Raw genomic sequence first — 20,350 nt, 5'->3', positions numbered from 1 at the left:
CCTCCCCGGTGGCGCAGCGGTTAAGCGCTGGGTTGCAAAGCTGCCCGCAGCCTTTGCAGCGCCAGTTCAATCCCTGGCTGCTCCTCGGCCATCGGAGGAGGGTCCCACATGGTGCACAGACTTCTCCTGCCACCCGCTGCTCCCCTCAGCAGTATGCTTCGGTCCTTCTGCCTGCTCTGCTCCCCGCTCTGGCTCTGGTGAATTCTCTCACCCTCCCACGCTTCTGACTACCCAGTGCTTGTATAAATAAATAAAAATAAATCTTTAAAAAAAAAAGTTTACCGGTAATAGAAATACTGAGTTTGTTCTTATATGTAAAATAGTAGGTGAAAACCCAGAGGACATTAGAGATGATGAAAATATTGATGGGTAAGTGTTGATTCCCCTGTCCTTTCTAGCCAGTTATATTTTGAACTTTAAAAAATTTAAATTTAAAAATTTTAGAGAGGTACTGGTATTAGGTTAAACTGACTTGGTTAGATTTTAATAATAAGCTTATGCAATATTAACACTAGTTTCTGATAGTTTTGATAATGGTAGCAGAATTAATCTATGCACATAACAGTATCTTTTCATAAGGTTTTCAACCCCTTATGTTTGTAAGATATTTGACATGTCTTAACTGTTTTCAGGAGACTTAGTGCTTTGAAGTGTAGGACTGGGTCAGGAATGCTTTTTGAAAATTTGTGCTGTTTGATACACATAAGCATGTGTGATGGCTGGATGTCAGTTTTGCTGCAAAATAATTAAACACTTGTGAAATTCACCACTAACCTAAAAGCAAATGTACTAGTTATTTCTTAATCCCTTTTTTGTTTGCTTATTTTTATTTTTATCTTTATCATTTCCATGTACTTAAAAAAATGGCTGTACCACATATTTAGGTACTTCTCAACAATTTATTGTATAAGTCCCTGATTCTGCACTTTATAAAAATGTTACTATACTGTAAGATGTCTTCTGTAACTTTTTTTCATGCAGCATGTTTCTAAGGTTCATCCATGTCCTTTCTTATACCTCATTATTTTACCTATTGTGTAATCTTTCATGGTATGACAACACCACAATCTATGCTTTTTCTGTTGCTGGATGTTGGATTACATTTCGTTTATTATTCTGTATGGTGTGCCATGATTACTTGTTTACATTTCTTTTGGGTCAGTGTGTGTTTCTCCAGGCTATCTACCTCCCACCACTAAAGTTACTGGATCTTAGGATATGTGTGTATTCAGCTTTATAAGATAATGCAAAATTGTTTTTCTAAGTAGTTATGTACACGTTTTATGTTCTTACTTACAGAATGTAAGAGTTCTCAGTGCTCCTCATGCATATCTTTTTATATTACCAAGAGTCAAAGAAGTGCCATTTAATTTTCATAGCAGTTGACTTCCATGTAACTGGTAAACCATATCAGGTTTAATTAACTTTAAATAGATCTTAATCCTGAAAGAATTTCTTTGATGAGGGAAGAGGAAAATTGTTATTTCCTTTTTATAAATGAGTGAATATCTGGGAACTAATTACTGGTGGTAGGGTCAATGAACAAATAATGAAGTCAGAAATATCTGGATGTACTTACTCAGTGGGTGAAATTGTGGTCTAGTAGTATGCTGTTGCTTGGGGCAACTTAAGCTTAATGTTAAAAATTTTTTAAATTTAATTTTCAGTGTTTTATTAGGGAAAGCTTTAAATATACAAAAAGAAATAGAGACTAGTAAATCTTCATGTAACCATCACTTCAACATGCTGTCATTCTTGTGTCTTTTTGAGAGAATACAAACTATTGTGTTTTTTCCACTGTCCTGCCTTTTTTCCCTTTTTTTAATAGAAAAAACTACTAAAGCTTGGGAGATACATGGGGAGAAAAGAAGCAAGGTGAGGGAAGTGAGTGTGGAAAGTATATGGTTAGATGCTTCCCCCATCCACTTCCTTTAACTTGTGACAATTACTAAGCTGATTCTTGAGTCTTAAAAAAGTTTAAATCTTAGTAGAGGGAGATTAGAGAAGACCTTTTGATCTGATATTAGAAAATTTATTCATCAGAAATGTATTGATTATCTGCTACATGCCAAGCATTGTTCTGAGCATGAGGATGTAGCCATAAAAAAGAAGACAAAAAGTCCCTGCCCTTTTTGAGATTACATTCTGTTTTAGGGGACTGGAGTGGGGTTGGGGCGGGAGAGATATAATGAACAATCCCTATATAAGATATGTGATTTTGTCAGGTGCTATGGAGAAATTAGGACAGGATGTTGGTGAGTAGAGGTTGAGCATCATTAATTTAGCTAGGTTGGTTGGGGGAGGCCTCACTGTGAAGTTAATATTTAAACAAAGACTTGAGAGATCTGAGGGAGGGAACAGTACACTTACATAGGGAGATCTTCCAGGAAGAAGGAATGGCAAGGGGAAAAGGCCCCAGAGTGAGAGTATCTGTTTGAGGAGGGAGTGAAGTAGTGAGCAATAAAAGGTCAATTTTAAAAAAAGGGGCGAGGGTAAAGGCTACTCTTGTACAGAACTGGTGGACCATTTTAAGATTCTGGCTTTTACTAGAAGATTTTGAACTGAGAGTAATAAGATCTGACTTAAGTTTTTAAAAGCTCGCTTTGACTCTCAGTCACTAGTATTGAGAAAAATCTACCAAGAGAGGTAAGGGCCAAGGCCAGAAGACAAGCTGGCTGTACTGGGTACGAGCCATGGATGTCGTGAATTGTGAATTGTAAGATTTTGGATCTCTTTTGATGGTTCAGCCTACAGGATTTGCTGGCAGGTTGCATATGGACAGTGAGAAAAAGAGTGAACTCAGAGGTTACTTAGTTTTGGGGAATGCTGGAGAGAATGGAGTTGCTTTTAACTGGGATTAGAAAGACTAGAGTTAGAGAAGATTTTGGAGTGAAGATGAGAAGTTCTGTTTTGGATAGTTTAAGTGTAAGACACCTTTTAGGTGACCTAGTGGGGTTATTAAGCTGGCATTTGACTTTATGAGTCTGGAATTCAGGGGAAATGTGGATTAGAAATAAAGATTTGAGAATTGTTAGCATATAGATGGTGTTTAAAGCCATAAGACTAGATGATAAATCTGTTGCTTTTGTGGGGGTTGGTTCCACTGTCAGTATTGTTTTCAAGTACTTTGCAGTGCCATCTTTACCTATGGCACATGGGTTACATCCTGTGGCCAGTCTGGGTCCAGGGCAGTTGTCACTGTTCACTTCTCAAAGTCGTTGGTATGCTAATTGGTAGCAGATTCATTACGCAATAGCTAAGGCGTAAGCTCAGGAGCATTTTTCTGAACTCTTCCCTCTCTGGAATCTCCAAAATACTCATCGTCCTCTTCCCTGGGATTCTTCTTTTTCATTCTCTGACCAGAAAGTTAGGGTCCATTCTGCTGCCTGCTTTATTGACTGTTCCTGATCTGATTCCAGTCTGCAGGAGGACCAGAATAAACTCAGTGTACTGCCTTTCTAAAGCTGCCTGCCATTTTTTACCTTTTAGAGTCTTCAAATAGCTGCATCAAATATTTTGTCCCGGGTTTATAGCTGCATTCAGTGAGAGAGGGTGCTGTGTCTTTGTTCCATCTTACCCAGCTATAGATTTCCCTATGCTATTGACTGTTAATTACATCATTAGAATGTTTTTGATAAGTGATTTACCATGTGTTTAACAGTTGTATTTTTACTAGACATCTGTTTTATTTTGCACCAAATAATTTATTTCTGTAATTTCAGTTGCGTACTTTTTCCTCCATACAGATGAGGTATTTACACTTCTTCAGAACTTTGCCATGTCTACCACAGAGAGCATTTCTGAATTTATTCTCAGAAGACTTACTATGAATGAGCTAAGTAGTGTAAGTATTCATCTGAGTGATATTTCATCAATATTTGAGTGATGGTAGACACTGTGTTAAATTAAAAAGAAAATTACCTTAATGTTATGGTTTCTTAATTTTTGGTCTTAGGAAGCAGAAAAAATAAAAACTTAAGACTTTCTTAGTACTAGTTCATCTCTGTAATAACTGTGACCTTGGGAAAGTTATGTTGCTTTATAAACCTCAGTTTCCTTACCTGCAAAATTGAGATAATGCACCTACTTCCTAGTATCTAGAGAGTTTCAAATAATATACCATATTTTAAATACTTAGCTTATTTGGTCCCAGATTCTGACTTGGCAGATTTAGGGTAGGACCAAGTATCAGTACAGTGTATTTTTAAAGCTCTCTGAGTGATTCCAAAATGCAAATGGGATTGGAAACAGTAGGTCTGAGGAAAAGAGGATGCTTTGTAAATGTAGCTGTGTTCTCTTTCTTTATTCTTTACATTATTTATTCTTTCTAAGATAGCTGGAAAAAAATAATAAAAGTTTCCCTCTTTAAGAATATTTTGAAAATACTAATTTCTACAGAAATGCCTATTTTAATTTTTTTTCAAGTTGAAATCTCTAGTGGGATATAATGAAGCAATTAGAGTCAATGGATCATTGATAAAGTGAGAAAATATACTTTTTAAAATATTATTAGAATACCAAATAAAGTACATCTGTTTGCTAGCTGGAAAGTAGGTATTAAAATATAAAAAGACAAGTTTTATACTCAAAGACTTGTGATATTATGATAGGAAGGTAAGAAAAAGCCCTATGGAGCAGGGAGTGTTTGGCTTGCTTCTTATTAAGCAATTGTTAATAGCAGTCCTGCAACACCTGAATTTCCAAGAAGGCATTTAACAAAGAAACTCTTAGGAAACTTTTATGGTTTATTTTGCTCCAGGATCATCAGTATTATTTTTACCTTTTAAATATGGAAATTTTCAGACATTCACAAAAGTGTAATGAACCTCTGTGTGCCTACTAAGTAACAGAAATGTTTTTGCTTGTTTGGAATCTGAAGCTAAAATAGCTTAAGAAGGGCAAGTTTATTGTTATTTTATCTTTTAGATGCAAATATTTTAAAAAGTAAATTCAACATATGTAACTTAAAATTATTTTGAAAAATTCATTCTTTAATAAATTGCACCTTAGAATTCCCGGTTAAGTACATTTCTTTAATAGCTTATAGTTTAATAAAAATCTTTTCCCACATTTTCCCTCATCTCAGTTGTGTGATGATGGTCAGAGTTTAACAGCTGGCTGTGGGGTTGGGTGCAGCCCTGATTTGTAGTGTTCATCAGTTTCCTGCCCTCATTTCAACTTGGCCGACATGAAGCCATTGATCAGAGAGAGGGACAAACTGTAGTTTTTGCTGTTCAAGCTGGTTCCAGCACTGTGCTGCCATATCTTTACCTCACAGAGCAACTAGTAACCATCATACTCACCTCAGTTTCCAACTGTCAGATGTCTCTATGCTTATCTGCACCTGATTGTCCTCCCTGTCTTTTCTGTTATAGTGGAATAATGCAGTCTGGACTTCATCCTCTTCCATTTTCTCAAGGACTGTATACTATCGATTATCCTTTAATATTTTCAACCTCTCCTTTTCTCTTGGATTCTTTCAATGAACATTGAAACAGCTTTGAGTCCCTATCTTAAGGACCTTCTCTCAATGACTTCAAACTTCACTATTAATGTAAAACAACAGTACTATAAATTGTATATTTTAGCACAAAAAGATGGGTATATGGATCAATGAAATGGAGTCAGAAGGCCAGATATCAGTCCTTATACATATCTGTAACTAATCTGTGATAAAGTAGCTTTGACCATATAATGGGGAAAGGACAGTCTCTTTAATAAATGGTACTAGGAAAATTGGAAAGGCACTCATAGAAGAATGAATAATAAACTCCAAATGAATTAAACATTTAGATATAAGACCTTCAACAGTAAAATACATGGAAGAAGACATGGGCTATATATCCCATGACATCAACAAAGATATTTTTGCTGACTTGACCCCTAAGATAAGGAAAATGAAAACAGAAATAAACAATTGGGATTATCTCAAATTAAAAAGTTGATATAATTAAAACAAAATATAACATTAAAAGGAAACCTTGTGGTAGAAAATATTCACACAATATGTAATTGACAAATATATATATTAAAAAAAAATTCAACAATAAAAAACCAATAAATGGGCAGCAGATATGGACAGTTCACCAAAGAGGATATCCAGAAGGCCACTAGGCACTTGAAAAAGTGTACATCATCACTTCCAATAAGAAATGCAGGTTAAAATCACAGTGAGGTACCTACCATCTCACATCCCTGGGAGAGGCATATGTTAAAAAGACCTGCAACAACAAAAGCTGGAGAGGATGTGGAGAAAGAGAACCTTATATTGTTTGGTGGAAATCTAAACTGACGTAAACATTGCGGAAAGCATATCTGTAACTAATCTATGATAAAGTAGCTTTGACCATATAATGGGGAAAGTAAGTCAGAATGATAAAAACATACTAGACATTTACATAGCAGGTGATTTGCTAATGTAAAATACTTTCAAAAACTAATGGATATCTGAGGCTAACAGGGGTGAGAGGGAAAAGAACAAGGTTACACATCTCTCCCCAGCTCTGCAATCAAAACATCACCCTAGTAGCTCAAAAATTGGCCATGGTGGAAATATTTACGATAGCTGAACTGTCAACTGCTACAAATCAGGATAATTCCTGATAATAACAAGTCAGACATCTGCATTTGGTACCTTCTGTGTGCATTGTATCCTAGTACTTGGCATAGTTGCTCAGTGAAATCTGGTTAATGAATGGTACGTTTGTGTGCCAGAGAAGGCCTCCGAGAGTACAGTCACTGGTATAGTAATAATAATTAAGGTCACTGCTCTGTGCCAGTCCGTCAGGTAGTATACTTTTCTCTCACTTCTTTCCAAAAACCCTGTGATGGATAGTTATTACCCTGTTTTGTGGGTAAAGAATCTGAACCCTAAAGAGGGTAGGTAATTACTGTCTTTCACAAAGCTGGTGAGTGAATTAATAGAAGTGAATTGAACCCAGTTCCACTAAATCTTGGTTCAGAAAGACCTGTATTAATTCTGCCCTTCTTGCTTACTAGCTCTGAGATACTGGGTAAGTTGTTTGGCCTCTTCTGAAACTTAGTCATCTTAGGAAAAGGCACAGTGATCTTTCTTATGAGAATGAAGTATAGAATGTATGACACAAAGAAGTGGTAACTACTATAGTTGTTACTGTTAATGATGTGCTAGCACTAGGGTGCATGAATTGGGAGAATGTAGTTTCTGCCTTCCAGTGTCTCACAATCAAGGTGGGGACCAGATGAGTCGATTGTGACCTTGCTATAATTGCGGTGCAAGCAGAGTCACTATATCAGCACAGAGAAGGACATCCTTAGCTCTGCATGGGGAGAAGGCTTCTTGTATGTATGGAAAACTTCTTGAAGGAAGGACCTTTTTTTCCTCATCAATGTCATGTTTTAGTGCTCTTTAATAAACGAAATAATTTCCTTTCTAAACTCTGTTGTGAACATCATGGATCATGCTTGTTAAGTATTTTATTATTTTTCTTAGGTTTCAGATCTGGATCGTTGCCATTTATACCTGATGGTATTAACTGAGCTTATAAATCTCCATTTGAAGGTTGGGTGGAAAAGAGGTAACCCCATTTGGAGAGTTATTTCTCCTTTGAAAAATGCATCTATTCAGCATCTTCAAGAGATGAATAGTGGACAGGTAATCCTCTTTGATTGAAGTCTTGTAGTTATGTTAAAAAAGACATACATGGAATACATATTTGATTGTTATATACCATTTAGATAGCAAAAAAGCATCTACTGAAATTTAATGTCTAAAATAGTATCCTGTGTTCATAATATTTGATGAAGAGTGAGACTCCCATTGTAATATGAGGTATATAATAAAGGTGTGGTGACTTCAATCTTAAAATCACTTAGATGCAGAGAGTGGATTTGCACTGGGTGTTTTGCCCTTGTGTCCAAATTCATAGACTGGCATCCAGAGCCCTTCATACCTGACTTTTATTTTATTTATTTATTTTTAATTATTTATTTATATATATTTTACATCATTGTTCATTTTTTCCGTAATGTTTTGCTTTCTTTTCTCAGGTGTAGTCCCCATAGAATATCCACTACCAAATCACCAGTGCATCATCACCATAGTGCTTTGTGCTCTCCCTCCCTTGTTTTGACCCCTCTCTCTCCCCCTCCTCTGCAGAATGTCTCTGATTTATAGTTGACTGTTTATTTTTGTTTTGCTCTGTTTTTATTGTTATTATTTTTGTCCCTGATCCCTTATTTGGTTCCCCTATATTCCTCCTCATCCGATATTGAAATGTAAATGGCCAACAGACATATGAAAAAATGTTCAACATCCGTCATAATTAGGGAAATGCCGATCGAAACCACAATGAGATACCATCTCACACCAGTGAGAATGGCACATATTAAAAAAGCTATTTTATTTTTTTAGCTTAGTCACCCACTGCTTTTCCTCTTCTTACAGTGCCCTTTGTGTCACAGTTACTCAAGGCTGCCATGGAGATTAGTCTTCCCTCTCCAAAATGCCCTCCCTTCTAATATACACTTGTCAGTGTCTGGTCTGTTCTGTGTGACCCAATTCAAATCACATTTTCTCTTAGAGGCTGCCTTTGCTCGGTGGCTCATTCTTTCTGTGATTTTCCTGTTGCTCCTTATGTCACCATTTTTGGAGTGATTTTAGCATATAAAGGCATTTCTTTTACATGACAGAGTAGAGCATAGTGTTTAAGAACAGAAACTTTGGAGTTAGACTTCCTTGGTGTGAATCCTGGCTTTATCTTTACTATGACCTTGGAGAAATCACTGCACCTGCAAAATGAGGGTTAAATAGTTGATGTGAGAATGAAAACAAACTTCTACATGTTAAAACTTTAGCAGTGCCTGGTACATAGAAAGTCTTCAATAATTGTTATCTGCTTCCATTTAACACATGGTTAGTGGAGGTGAATCTTAGTCTAGTCTAGGATGTTCATTAAAACAAAGGAGCTACTTGGTTGCTTTAATAATTTTTAAAGTAGTTTTCAAGAACTGACTTAAAATAAAATGATAAAGAAGATTGATTTATATTTCAGCATCCTGTCTAGGATGTATGGGTATACTATTGTTTTGAAAGGACACTGAATTTTGAATGGAGACCAAAATCTTGAACCCTACCATGGTGATTCTTTAAAGATTGACTTGCTTTCTTAAGTAAGTCACTGAAATACATTAAGATTGACCTTAATTGGCTCACCACATTGACTCAAAAGTAACACTGTTTTAAAATTTAGTGTAGAAATGCTTGATTTATTTTGGGAGGACAAGGGCAAGGTATGGAACAAATAGTAGAAAATTCCTTTCTGGTGAGTTTCCTCCTGGTTGGCGATATTTGAGTGAATTGCTTTGGTCTCTTAGTGTAGCTCCTGGCTTCTTGATCAGAGATGGTTGATTTTTCTCTAAATATTAAGCTAGGCTATCTTGGTTTCCTTCCTTCTTGCTCCTGCATGTAGATATCTGGGTACTGTCCATGAAATAACCCATTTGTTTAATTTTCTCAGTAATCCTGTGAAGTAGATTCTATTATGTTCCCACTTTACAGGTAAGAAAGCTAAGGCACAGTATGTCCACAGGCAAGCAGGCAGTAAGTATGGAGCCAAGATATACTCCTCGACCACGTGGCTCATGAGTCCAACTCTTAGCTGCTATGCTGTATTACTTCTTCAAAAGCAGCATACAGCTGGTTGCAGGTGTTAATTATATATATGCCAGGAGGCAGGCTGTCTTCTTTACCGCCTCTCCCTTCTTCCTCTTTTCCCTCCTTCCCTCTCTTCCTCTCTCCTACAGTTAAAATAAGACTCACTTAGAGAAATATTGCCTCTGAATATGTTTGCAAGTAGGAAAAACTTCACAAATATTGATTCATATAGTTTGTGGTTCTGTGTATAGCTGTTCTATCATGTACTACTGCTAGGAACACATCAGGCAAATGAAGACATCAAATTTTGTCTTCTTAGTCTGAACTGTTTCAAGTTTTATTGCTACTTTAAATTTTCCATTAGTCTGTAGAAAAGTAGTTAAACCTGATGGCATGTATTAATTTCCTTTTATGATCATTATCAAGCAGGAGGAGGGACAAGAGGGCATGGGATTTCCATAGACTGGCAGCTCACTTCCTTACTGTCTGACTTGTTTCTGTTATATGAAAGACTGTCTGTCTCCTCCTCAGGAGCCAACTCTTGGTAGACAGATTCAGAGGGTTGTTAGTATGGCCTCACTGGCCATGGTGTGTGAAGCCATTGACCAGAAGTCAGAACTACAGCTGGACTCACTGGATGCTGGACCTACAGAAAGGTTCCTCTCCTCTCTTCAACTCAATCAGACGCTGCAAAAGCCCCACACAGAGGAGCAAAGCAGGTGTGTTCACCATCTGAATCTAGCATATTTGTGAATGGCATTTTTATTGCTAATGTTTAAAAATCCCATTTTCTTTTCAGTCATTCAGATAGTGGTTGCCCAGTATTACTTACAGGACTAAGGAAATTTGTAGATGAGATTGAATTCAGGATGGTAATGTTTTTACATTATTTCTTTCTTTTACTGGAAACCCATTAACTTCTGTATTCAGTTTTCAGTGAATCATTTAAAGTGAGTAAAATATCAACTTTTCAGTGGTTAGAAAATTGAGCTATATGTGGATTCTCTGTTACTTTGATAGATAGGATATTTAATACGGCTTTAATCTCTCCCTGTATGAGGATCGTGTATACTATATGCAAAGGAATTGAGACAAACTTAAAGAAGACAGGGTAGTGACTTTATTTTTTTGTCTCAGTTTGGTTTTTTGTTTGTTTTCCAGTTTTTTTGAAGAATCGTCATCTTCCCAAGGATGGGGGAAAATAGTTGCACAGTATATTCATGATCAGTGGGTCTGCCTCTCTTTCCTGTTGAAAAAATATCACACCCTTATACCAACCTTAGAGGGTAAAATTGTGGAACCTGTTTTACCTGCTGTTCAAATGCCCATAAGGACTTTACAGTTTGCACTAGAAGCCCTCACAATTCTTCCTTCTGATCAAGTTTTACCTGTGTTCCATTGCATGAAAATTTTGGTTCCCAAGGTAAGCTATAGTGAGCATGAAATTTTTGAAGAAAAACTAGAAAATCAGTTTCTGAACTTAAGTGATAATTTTCTACTCTTTTTTTTTTTCTTTCCTACCAGCTTCTGACCACCTCTGAGTCACTCTGCATAGAATCTTTTGACATGGCTTGGAAAATTATATCTTCTTTAAGCAACACTCAATTGATATTCTGGTCTAATTTGAAAGCTTTTGTTCAGTTTGTTTTTGACACCAAAGTTCTTACCATTGCTGCAAAAATCCAGGGCCAGGCATATTTCAAAATAAAAGAGGTAACTTTTTAAAATTGGAGTATAAGACTCAGAACATGAAATTTACCATCCTAACCATTTTCAAGTGTACCATCCAGTAATGTGTAAGTATTTTACATTGCTGTAACAGATCTCCAGTACTTTCTTTTCTTGGAGAACTACGACTTTGTAGACATTAAGCAGCCCCCCCCATTTCAGTTCACTCAAGTGATAGCTTTTAGCAATACTAATTTTGGGGGGGGAAAAAACTAAATTGGTCAAAGGGTAAATGACCTTTGTATTTCATTCTAGATTATGTTCAAGATAATTGAAATGTCTGCTATAAAAACTGGAGTCTTCAATACCCTGATAAATTATTGCTGCCAATCTTGGATAGTTTCTGCTTCAAATGTGTCCCAAGGATCATTATCAAGTGCTAAAAATTATAGTGAACTTGTCCTTGAGGCTTGTATATTTGGAACTGTGTTTAGGCGTGATCAGAGGTAAAAGATGTCATTATTTCACCTGTCAAAACTTACGTTAAATACTACTTGTGTAGAATTATGTCTTTGAGACTTTCAATTAGAAGAATACAAAGCATTAGCTTTAAATTTGGGGCTTTGCTTTTTTTTTCCCTGTCTAAAACTTATTTTTCTTTGTCTGATGTTCTTATGGAAAGACTTATTCAGGATGTTCAGACCTTCGTAGAAAATCTTGGACATGATTGTGCAGCAAATGTTGTTATTGAAAAGTAAGTATGGTAGATATTCCATGTCTTGACGTAAGTGATATATTTTGAATTTAGCATCACGTGAGAGAAATTGTGCATTTGTTAAATTTAATAAATGTTTACTAGTGATAATCTATTTCAAGATATTGAATGATATTGAATAATATCATATTTCAAGATATTTGATATCTTGAATAATATATCTTGAATAATATTTGACATCTTGAATAATATCATATTTCAAGATATTTCAAGATATTGAATAATCTATTTCAAGATATTGAATTTTTGGCTAAAATTTACCATTTAGTGTCAGTATGGTAGACAGAAAAATAAAATCTCTCTTGGAACAGACCCTATAAAGTTTTGATTTCTGGGATAAGAATATCCTTATCTATAACCTCTAGTTTGTTTGGAACTTGTCAGCTCTTTCTAAAAGTTTTCATATTTACATAAAATGTTTCACAAATTAAGAAATTAAGAAAAATTTGTGTTTGTAGGTGTTTGTAAAGAAGCTCATAAATGATATATTTGCTTTGATTTTAGAGTTTAGGATAGCAAATGATAATCAGTTACAGTTATCACAAAGGGTCTATTCTGAGAGTCATAGTTAAGTTTTAAATCATTTGCCATTTTTTATATATATATATATATATATATATTTATTGTTAATCATTTCAATTGAGTTTTTGTTTTGGCTGGTTTAGTGTCGCAATAAAAGTGAAATTTCCAAATTTGAATAGTTCCAAAATTCTTTGATTTGTACTAGACAAATGTTTTGTTCTTAAAATGACAGTCATAATATAATAGTTAAATAAACTTCAGAAATACTTCTTAACAATTTCACTTAATTGCCCTTCCTACATCTGGATACTGAAAATGTGGGCAGGCTTAGAACAGTGCTTCCTGAGTGTACCTTTTACTTAGAGCAAACATTTAAGTATCAGTAAAGACAAGCCATTGAGGTAGTTTATGCATATTCTTTCCCCAGAGTGAACAGATGTATCTTGGCCCACTTTTAGTAATAGTTTCATAAGCAATGATCTATTTTGTCCACAGATATTACTGACCAGGATCAGTAGTGTGAATTGTTTTTCCAGAAGACTGGGTGCAATTGTGCTCATTCTGGCTTTCTGTGCAGGCACTCCTTCTGCTATGCACATTTGTTATCTTTTCCTGTTATCCTGAATTAAGAAAACATTGACTTTAAACATGGACCTATTTAATTTTGCAAAGTTTTGGAAGGTTTTGATATTTGTTATGATATTTTGAAATAAATACAATGTATTTTTTATGTAAATGTAAATTTTTTTTAACACGCTTATTTTATGTTTTTTAGTACTAAAAGAGAGGACCATTATGTGAGAATCTGTGCTGTCAAGTTCCTGTGTTTATTAGATGGCTCAAATATGTCTCATAAGTTGTTTATGGAAGAACTTGCAATCAAGCTACTAGATAAAGTAAATGTGCTTTATTTTACTTTAAGATAGCTTTTTTTTATATAGTTCACATATCAGAATTCAACACTTGCTCTTTAGTGTATAAGTATCAAGAAAATACATAAGGCTTATGTTTCATATTTTTAGTTAAATCTTGACTAGCAGTCGTCCCCTTCACCTTTGGTTTTAGAGAACAATGAGGTTTCCCTATGCTGTCTAAACTTCACTCTATTTGTCTAGTCCCAATCAAAACCAATGTTTAGAGAGATATATCCATATATTGCTTTATATAAGAAATGAAATAATAAAGTAAAAATTTAGGGAGTGGCATAATGCAAAGTAGTGATTTTTTTTTTGAGCCTGCAGAATTATTTGTGATTATTTGAAGAATGGGTTTGGTAAATCTGGGGTTAAGATAGAAGGGGGTAAAGTATAATGCTTACTTCTGAATTTGAAGCTGTGATAGGCAGGATTTCTTGGCATGCTTAGTTTGGACACTGTAATGTAACCAGTGATCATAGGACCCCCTTGTCACCTGCACAGAAATAGCAGTGTTCTTCACACATTTGTTTTCTGAAGGTAACAAATCAACTTTATTATATGAAACCTGGAAAATATTTTGGTGCAAAAATTCCCTTCTTTGCACTCTTGGATTCAGGGGAGATATCCCAGAGAAAATAGTGTTTTATTGGTTTCTTAAAGGCAGGGTACTCTATCAGATAAAACACATTTTTTTGTGATGTATATTTGAGTGTAATATAAACTAGAACAGTATTTTGAGAAAAATCAGAATAAGGAGGAGGGGTATTGGTTTAGATAGTGGATCCGAGAGGGCCTCTAGTAGGTGACAGCTGGGCTCAACTCTGCATGAATTGTCACTGAGGTGGGACCCTGGGAGAGGGTGGTGTCCAGGGGCACCTGAGGAAAGTGCTATCTGGAGGTGTGGAGGAAAAAGAGCCTGCTGCTTGGCTGTCATAGTTACCTCTGCAGATGACCTTTTAGTGGAATGATAAGTGAGAATATAAATAAGAGGCATCAAGAAGAAAACGTGTTGAGCAAATGGAGACAGTGAGTGTAGGCACTACTGAGGAGTTTGCGCTGAAAAAGAATACTAAACCCGGTGCCCAGAGGGGGATACTGGGTTGGAGGCTTTCAGAGGTGGGATATTTTAACTAGAGTTTGTTTGAAAGAAATGATCCAAAAAAGAGACAGTGGTAAGTATGGAGAGACCAGCAATAGTCAATCATTGACTAGTCCCTTTACACCCAGTGGATGGATACTGAGGAGAAAACTAACGGAAAATAGCCAGTGTTGGTGAACCTTGAAACCATCTAACTCAGTGAAAGGACTGAGTCATAAGGACCTTGTATTTTATGACTCTGTTTGTATGAAATGTCCAGAATAGGCAAACCTATAGTCAGAATATGGATTCATGGCTGCTGTGGGTTGGGAGTAGGAGAGGCTGGGAAATGATTGCTCATGGACACAGGATTTATTTTTGATGAAAATGTTCTAGAATGAGGTGGTAATGATGGTTTTGCAACTCTGTGAATATTGTAAAACCCAGTGGAATATACACTTTGAATTTTATGGTATGTGAATTGCAGTTTAAAAAAATCCTTGTATAGGCTAGATTGACTCGAATGTCTAGGGGAAGGATAAACTTAAGGAGATGAAAAGCAAAGACAGAAAAGTATGTATTAGAAACTTGTTATATAGTATAAGCTTGTTCAGGCCAAAGCTTTGTTTTCTGAAGATGAAAATTTGAACAAGTCAAGTTGTAAATGTAAAGGGTAATTTGAAAATAAAGAAAAATGACAGGCCTCCCCCGGTGGCGCAGGCGGTTGAGTGCTGCACTGTGAAGCTGTCCGCAGCCTCTGCAGCGCCGGTTCGATCCCTGCCAGCTGGCGAGGGTCCCACATGGCGCAGCAGACCTCTCCTCTCTCACCTGCTACTCCCCTCAGCAGTGTATTTCGTCAGTCTGCCTGTTCTGTTCCCCACTCTGTCTCTGGTGAATCCTCCCACCCTCCTGCGCATCTGGCCTGTACCCGGTTCTTGTATAAATAAATCTTTAAAAAATATATAAAATAAAAATGAAAGCAGTCCTAAAGAGGCTCAAATCCAGAGCAGAATGGTAGGACTGGCATTTCATCCTTTGCCATAGAGAAAAGGAGGGTTGGCAGAATGACTGTATAAAGAAAGGCATGCCAGGAGTTCTTACTGAGGTACTGTATTTTTTTTCTGAACATGAAAGGATTATTTCTAGAGAGTGAAGGGGCAGAAATGCAGTTGGGGTTTGAAATAGGAAGTGAAAGAAGTTCTAACAATTAGATCTGTTAGAATTAAAATGCTGTAAATACCTTTCAGTATTTTGGTCTGGTGGGTGAGCAGCTACCTGAGCTATGTGACCTTTGTTTTCTTCTTTGCATTCTTCCAGTCTTCAGGCTTTATTGAAGTAGTTCCTTGTTTATTTTTTTTTTATTTTTAGTTTTTTAAGATTTATTTATTTATTTATACAAGCACTGGGTACAGTCAGAAGCGCGGGAGGGCGAGAAAATTCACCAGAGCCAGAGTGGGGAGAAGAACAGGCAGAAGGGGAGAAGAACAGGCAGAAGGACCGAAGTACACTGCTGAGGGGAGCAGTGGGCGGCAGGAGAGGTCTGCGCACCATGTGAGACCCTCACTGGCGGCGGGGATCGAACCGGCACTGCAGAGGCTGCAGGCAGCTTCACAGCCCAGCATTCAACCACTGCACCACCAGAGGAGGCCCTCCTTGTTTATTTTTTATTGAAAACTTTTAGGCATTGTTTTTTAAGCAGCTTTAAGAGTTATAAGCCTCAACAGCTGTCAATTTTTGGACAATCTTGTTTAGATATTTCCACCAACACAAAATGCTGAAGTAAATCCTACATAACTACTTTAATCCGTAAATATATCAGAATGTATAATAAAAAGATAATTCCTTTTTAGCGATGACAATATCATTTCTATACATAAATTCATAATTCTTTAGTATTATCAAATATAGTCAATCTTTAAATTCACCTGATTGTTTTACCTTTTTTTTCCCCATAGTTTTTTTTATTTGAAAATGTGATCCAAATAGTCGGTACACTTCACTTAGTTGAAGGGTCTGAATGTCTCTTAATCAACAAATTCTCTTATTTTAAGTTGAAATATATTTTTTGAGGAAAGCAGATTATTTTTTCTTCTAAATTTCACTGTTGGAATTTGCATGGTACCCCTTAATAGGTTCTATTATGGTGTTTTCATTATGTTCCTTTGACTGCTTACTTGCTGTAAGATAGTATTTAGAACTGGAGCCTTAATCAGATTTAGGTTTGATTTTTTTTTTTCTCATGGGGAGGACCAGGGGTATCAGTAGTAGCGGGAGAATAGTATACATCTACCAGGCAGTATATACTCATATTTGGTTATTTCTCCTTGTGATGTTAATCATTGGTGAATTGCCTAACACCATTAATTCTTTAGGGGCGATAAAATGGTCATACTTTAATCCTGTTATTCCTTTGTCATTTTTAGCAGAATACTTCTAAATCCAAACATAAACTATTTAGTTACCCAGAATTATATTTCCTATAGGACAAACTAGATAAATGCTTACATTTCATTTTCCGGTTATATTTTAGTTTTCAAAATCATGAACTGGTTTCATGGTATCTTCTAAAATATTTGATCAGTGAATGTTTTTGTTTTTTAAGTATATTTAGTGTGTTTCAATCCATTCTAGTTGTTATTATCGATGCATAAATTATCCCAATTTTGGCCAGGTAAAAGAGAAAATTTGAGAACATATTTTAGTTTTAGATGTATTAAATTTGAGTTTCTTTTGGGTACTATGTGAAATTACCTAGTAATAGGCAGTTAAGAGTATGATATTTATAAAGAAATATACTCCATCATGCCAGGGATGGTTGAAACCATGAATATTGACCAAACCCTACAAAGATGTATAGAATGAGAATTTAGGAGGCACCAGCAGATACAAAGGTACACCTGGCAGTTGACTGAATTTGGACCACACACCCCATTCTATCCAGGGGGAGATCTGCTGATGGAGAAAGGCTCTGTGCTGCTGTTTTCCTGTGTCTGGTGATGGCATTGCACTGTCCATCTCTGTGGTATTCCTGTCTCAGTGGTGTTTATCAAATTGTAGATACTATATTCCAAGTTAACCAAGACGAAGGGGGCATAAAATGAGTACTACATCGGTGCATTGTAATAAATGTCAAATGCCTCAGTCTTTTTCCACCCCCATGACCTTGTGTGGCTGTAAAAAAGTGGCAGTATAGTGCCAAATACTTTTGGTACTGAATACAGTTTTACAGTCCCTTCTAATTTTTAAGGCAGGTAAGTTAAACAAATGCAACTAAGTTTTCCAAGGTATACAAAAAAAAGTGTCATAGGAAAGTGTCTTTTTTTTAATTAATTTTTTTGAAGATTTATTTATACAAGTACCGGGGTACAGGCCAGATGTGCAGGAGGGTGAGCGGATTCACCAGAGACAGAGTGGGGAACAGAACAGGCAGACTGACAAAATACACTGCTGACGGGAGCAGCGGGCAAGATAAGAGAAGTCTGCTGCATCATGTGGGTTTCTCTCTGGCCGCCCAGGATAAAGCCCAGGCTGCCGAGGCTGCAGGACAGCTTCACAGTGCGGTGCTCAACTCCCTCTACCGCCAGGGAGGCCCAAAGTGTCCTCCTTTCTGCTTTTTGGAGGATAATTGACTTATATTAAAACTTCTTAAATTTGAAGTTGTTGATGTTATTTTCATAATCACAAATTCAGTAGGTAATGTTGATTCTCTCCCTTGTCCCAAGGATGAATTGGTGTCCAAGTCTAGGACTCGATACTATGTGAATTCTCAACAACATAGAGTGAAAAACCGAATATGGCAGACTCTGCTTGTACTTTTTCCCAGATTTGATCAGGTATTTATTATATTTGTACCTCAAGCATAACATTTTCATATGAACACTTAGTAGAAACTTTCATGTGCTATGATAAAAATTAAGAAAATGATTTTCTTAAAATTAACATTTTACATAGTTCTTAAAATTAATGTTAGGAAGCCTACTAAGGCAGTTAGGTATTGTTGAAATAAGTTGGAAACTGTTTTACATGGTCCCATTTAAGATTTTAACTGTTTATTTTCAGATAAGCCGTTTCATTACAAAATATAAATGTATTAACTCCTGATTTCCTACCCCTAAGTTAATTTGAAGTGCTATTGTTTTGGGTTATCTGTGTACTCGAGAAACCAGGAAAACTGCATTATTTAGGAGGAGGTCATCATTTCTCATGGTTAATTTTCCTGTCCTTAGTTTCATGTATAACATAAACCAGCTAAGCAAAGAGTCTCTATCCAAAATTACCTTTTTTCTTTCCTGGGGCGGCAAGGAACAGGTGATTATGTGATTATGAGATGTGATGGAGGTGTTATCTATGGTGATGATATATTGCAAATTTAAATAAATCAACACATTGTATACCTTAAACTTATACAATGTTATGTGTCAACTATATCTCAATAAAAGTAATTTTTAATAGCCATAACAGCAGTTTAATTTGTGAACTTTATTTTCTCAGAATTTCTTGAATAGAATTATTGACAAGATTTTCCAGGCTGGTTTCACTAATAATCAAGCATCCATAAAATATTTTATAGAATGGATTATTATATTGATTCTTCGTAAATTCCCTCAATTTCTTCCAAAGTTCTGGGATTGCTTTTCATATGTAAGTAAAGGAGATTTTTCCTATTTTTTTTTTATTATAAGATTTGAGTTATGCTGGGAGAGATTTATTTCACTTTAATAGCTGTTTTTTTTTACTCTCAGTTACCTATCCCTAGTGTATTGACATTCTATTTTGCTAGATTTTAATTTTAGGAGACAAAAACCCCTGCTGTTTATCTTGAGTGGATTATAGTTTTTATTGGCAGCTATTCTATTCCAACAAAATAAGGATGGAAAAGACTTTTGTTATTAAGAAGTAAGGGAAACAAGTGTCTTCTATGTTCTTATTTACTAAGCATTGTCTTTCTTTGATCTTAGAAATAAGAATGATGAGGAATTAAATTGTATACATTTTAAGTAATTTTTCAGTATGGAAATTTCAGGCATAACCAGAATAGAAAGACTAAATGGGAACACCTATCACCTAAATAGAACCAAATATCAATTTATTTTCATTCTTTCTTCAACTTAGCCTCAGTCACACCCCTAATTCCCCATTTCTAACATTCTAACATTTCCTAAATCTTGATAGCTATTTTTAAAAAGGCCTTGATACTAAGATTAATGATAGAGTTTACAAATGTAGCAGATTTCTAGGCATATAACAAACTCTAAACCTTGATTCTAAATACTTGTCTTGAATGTTTTCTGTTAGTTTCTGAATTCACCCTTCCTTTTCTTCATAAATGATTTGCCTTTTACTTTTTGTGGAAATGGAGAGGGCTTACTAAAAATAACTTTTTCTGTTTCTTCTTTCTATTTTGGTGGAACAAATTGTTCACTTTTTCACATCTGTCCCTATGTCCTTATTTCTCATCTCTTTTGGGAATTTCCTTTGAATTCTTCACTCTTTTTTTTTGAATTCTTCACTCTTAACCTGTTGACTTTGTTTCCTTCTGGCCCCATCATGCTAGTATCCTCTTTTCTTTTGAATGAACTTCGAGAATGAATGGTCTTTACCTTTACCTTGCATCACTTAAATCTCTGCGGGTCACAGCATTTTTGGAAACCAGACAGACATTGAGGACTTCACATGCAGCTTTTCTTTCTTTTTCTTTTTGTTTTCTTGCTTCCCGTCAGGGCAGCCTTTCACACCAGCAGCTACTTTTTCTACAG

The 20,350-nt window shown here is 35.8% G+C and overlaps 1 protein-coding gene across 1 annotated transcript in view; it reads left to right on the top strand.

Annotated features, from left to right (window-relative positions):
- TARBP1 (tRNA guanosine 2 -O-methyltransferase TARBP1) overlaps positions 1 to 20,350 on the top strand; it is a gene marked incomplete at both ends in the record, with an annotated part of 63,493 nt that overhangs the window by 26,883 nt on the left and 16,260 nt on the right. The window contains 10 exons of the mRNA XM_084253500.1: positions 3,747 to 3,844; positions 7,472 to 7,633; positions 10,166 to 10,353; positions 10,796 to 11,057; positions 11,159 to 11,347; positions 11,618 to 11,808; positions 11,985 to 12,056; positions 13,375 to 13,495; positions 18,317 to 18,427; positions 19,086 to 19,235. Of these exons, the coding sequence (XP_084109626.1) occupies positions 3,747 to 3,844; positions 7,472 to 7,633; positions 10,166 to 10,353; positions 10,796 to 11,057; positions 11,159 to 11,347; positions 11,618 to 11,808; positions 11,985 to 12,056; positions 13,375 to 13,495; positions 18,317 to 18,427; positions 19,086 to 19,235 (1,544 nt within the window). The remainder of the gene's footprint in view (positions 1 to 3,746; positions 3,845 to 7,471; positions 7,634 to 10,165; positions 10,354 to 10,795; positions 11,058 to 11,158; positions 11,348 to 11,617; positions 11,809 to 11,984; positions 12,057 to 13,374; positions 13,496 to 18,316; positions 18,428 to 19,085; positions 19,236 to 20,350) is intronic.

The sequence above is a fragment of the Talpa europaea genome (genome assembly GCF_964194135.1).
Source record: "Talpa europaea genome assembly, chromosome: 14".
Lineage (NCBI taxonomy): Eukaryota > Metazoa > Chordata > Mammalia > Eulipotyphla > Talpidae > Talpa > Talpa europaea.
Note: the sequence above shows the minus strand (reverse complement) of the source record. Positions and strands in the feature narration are given on the sequence as shown.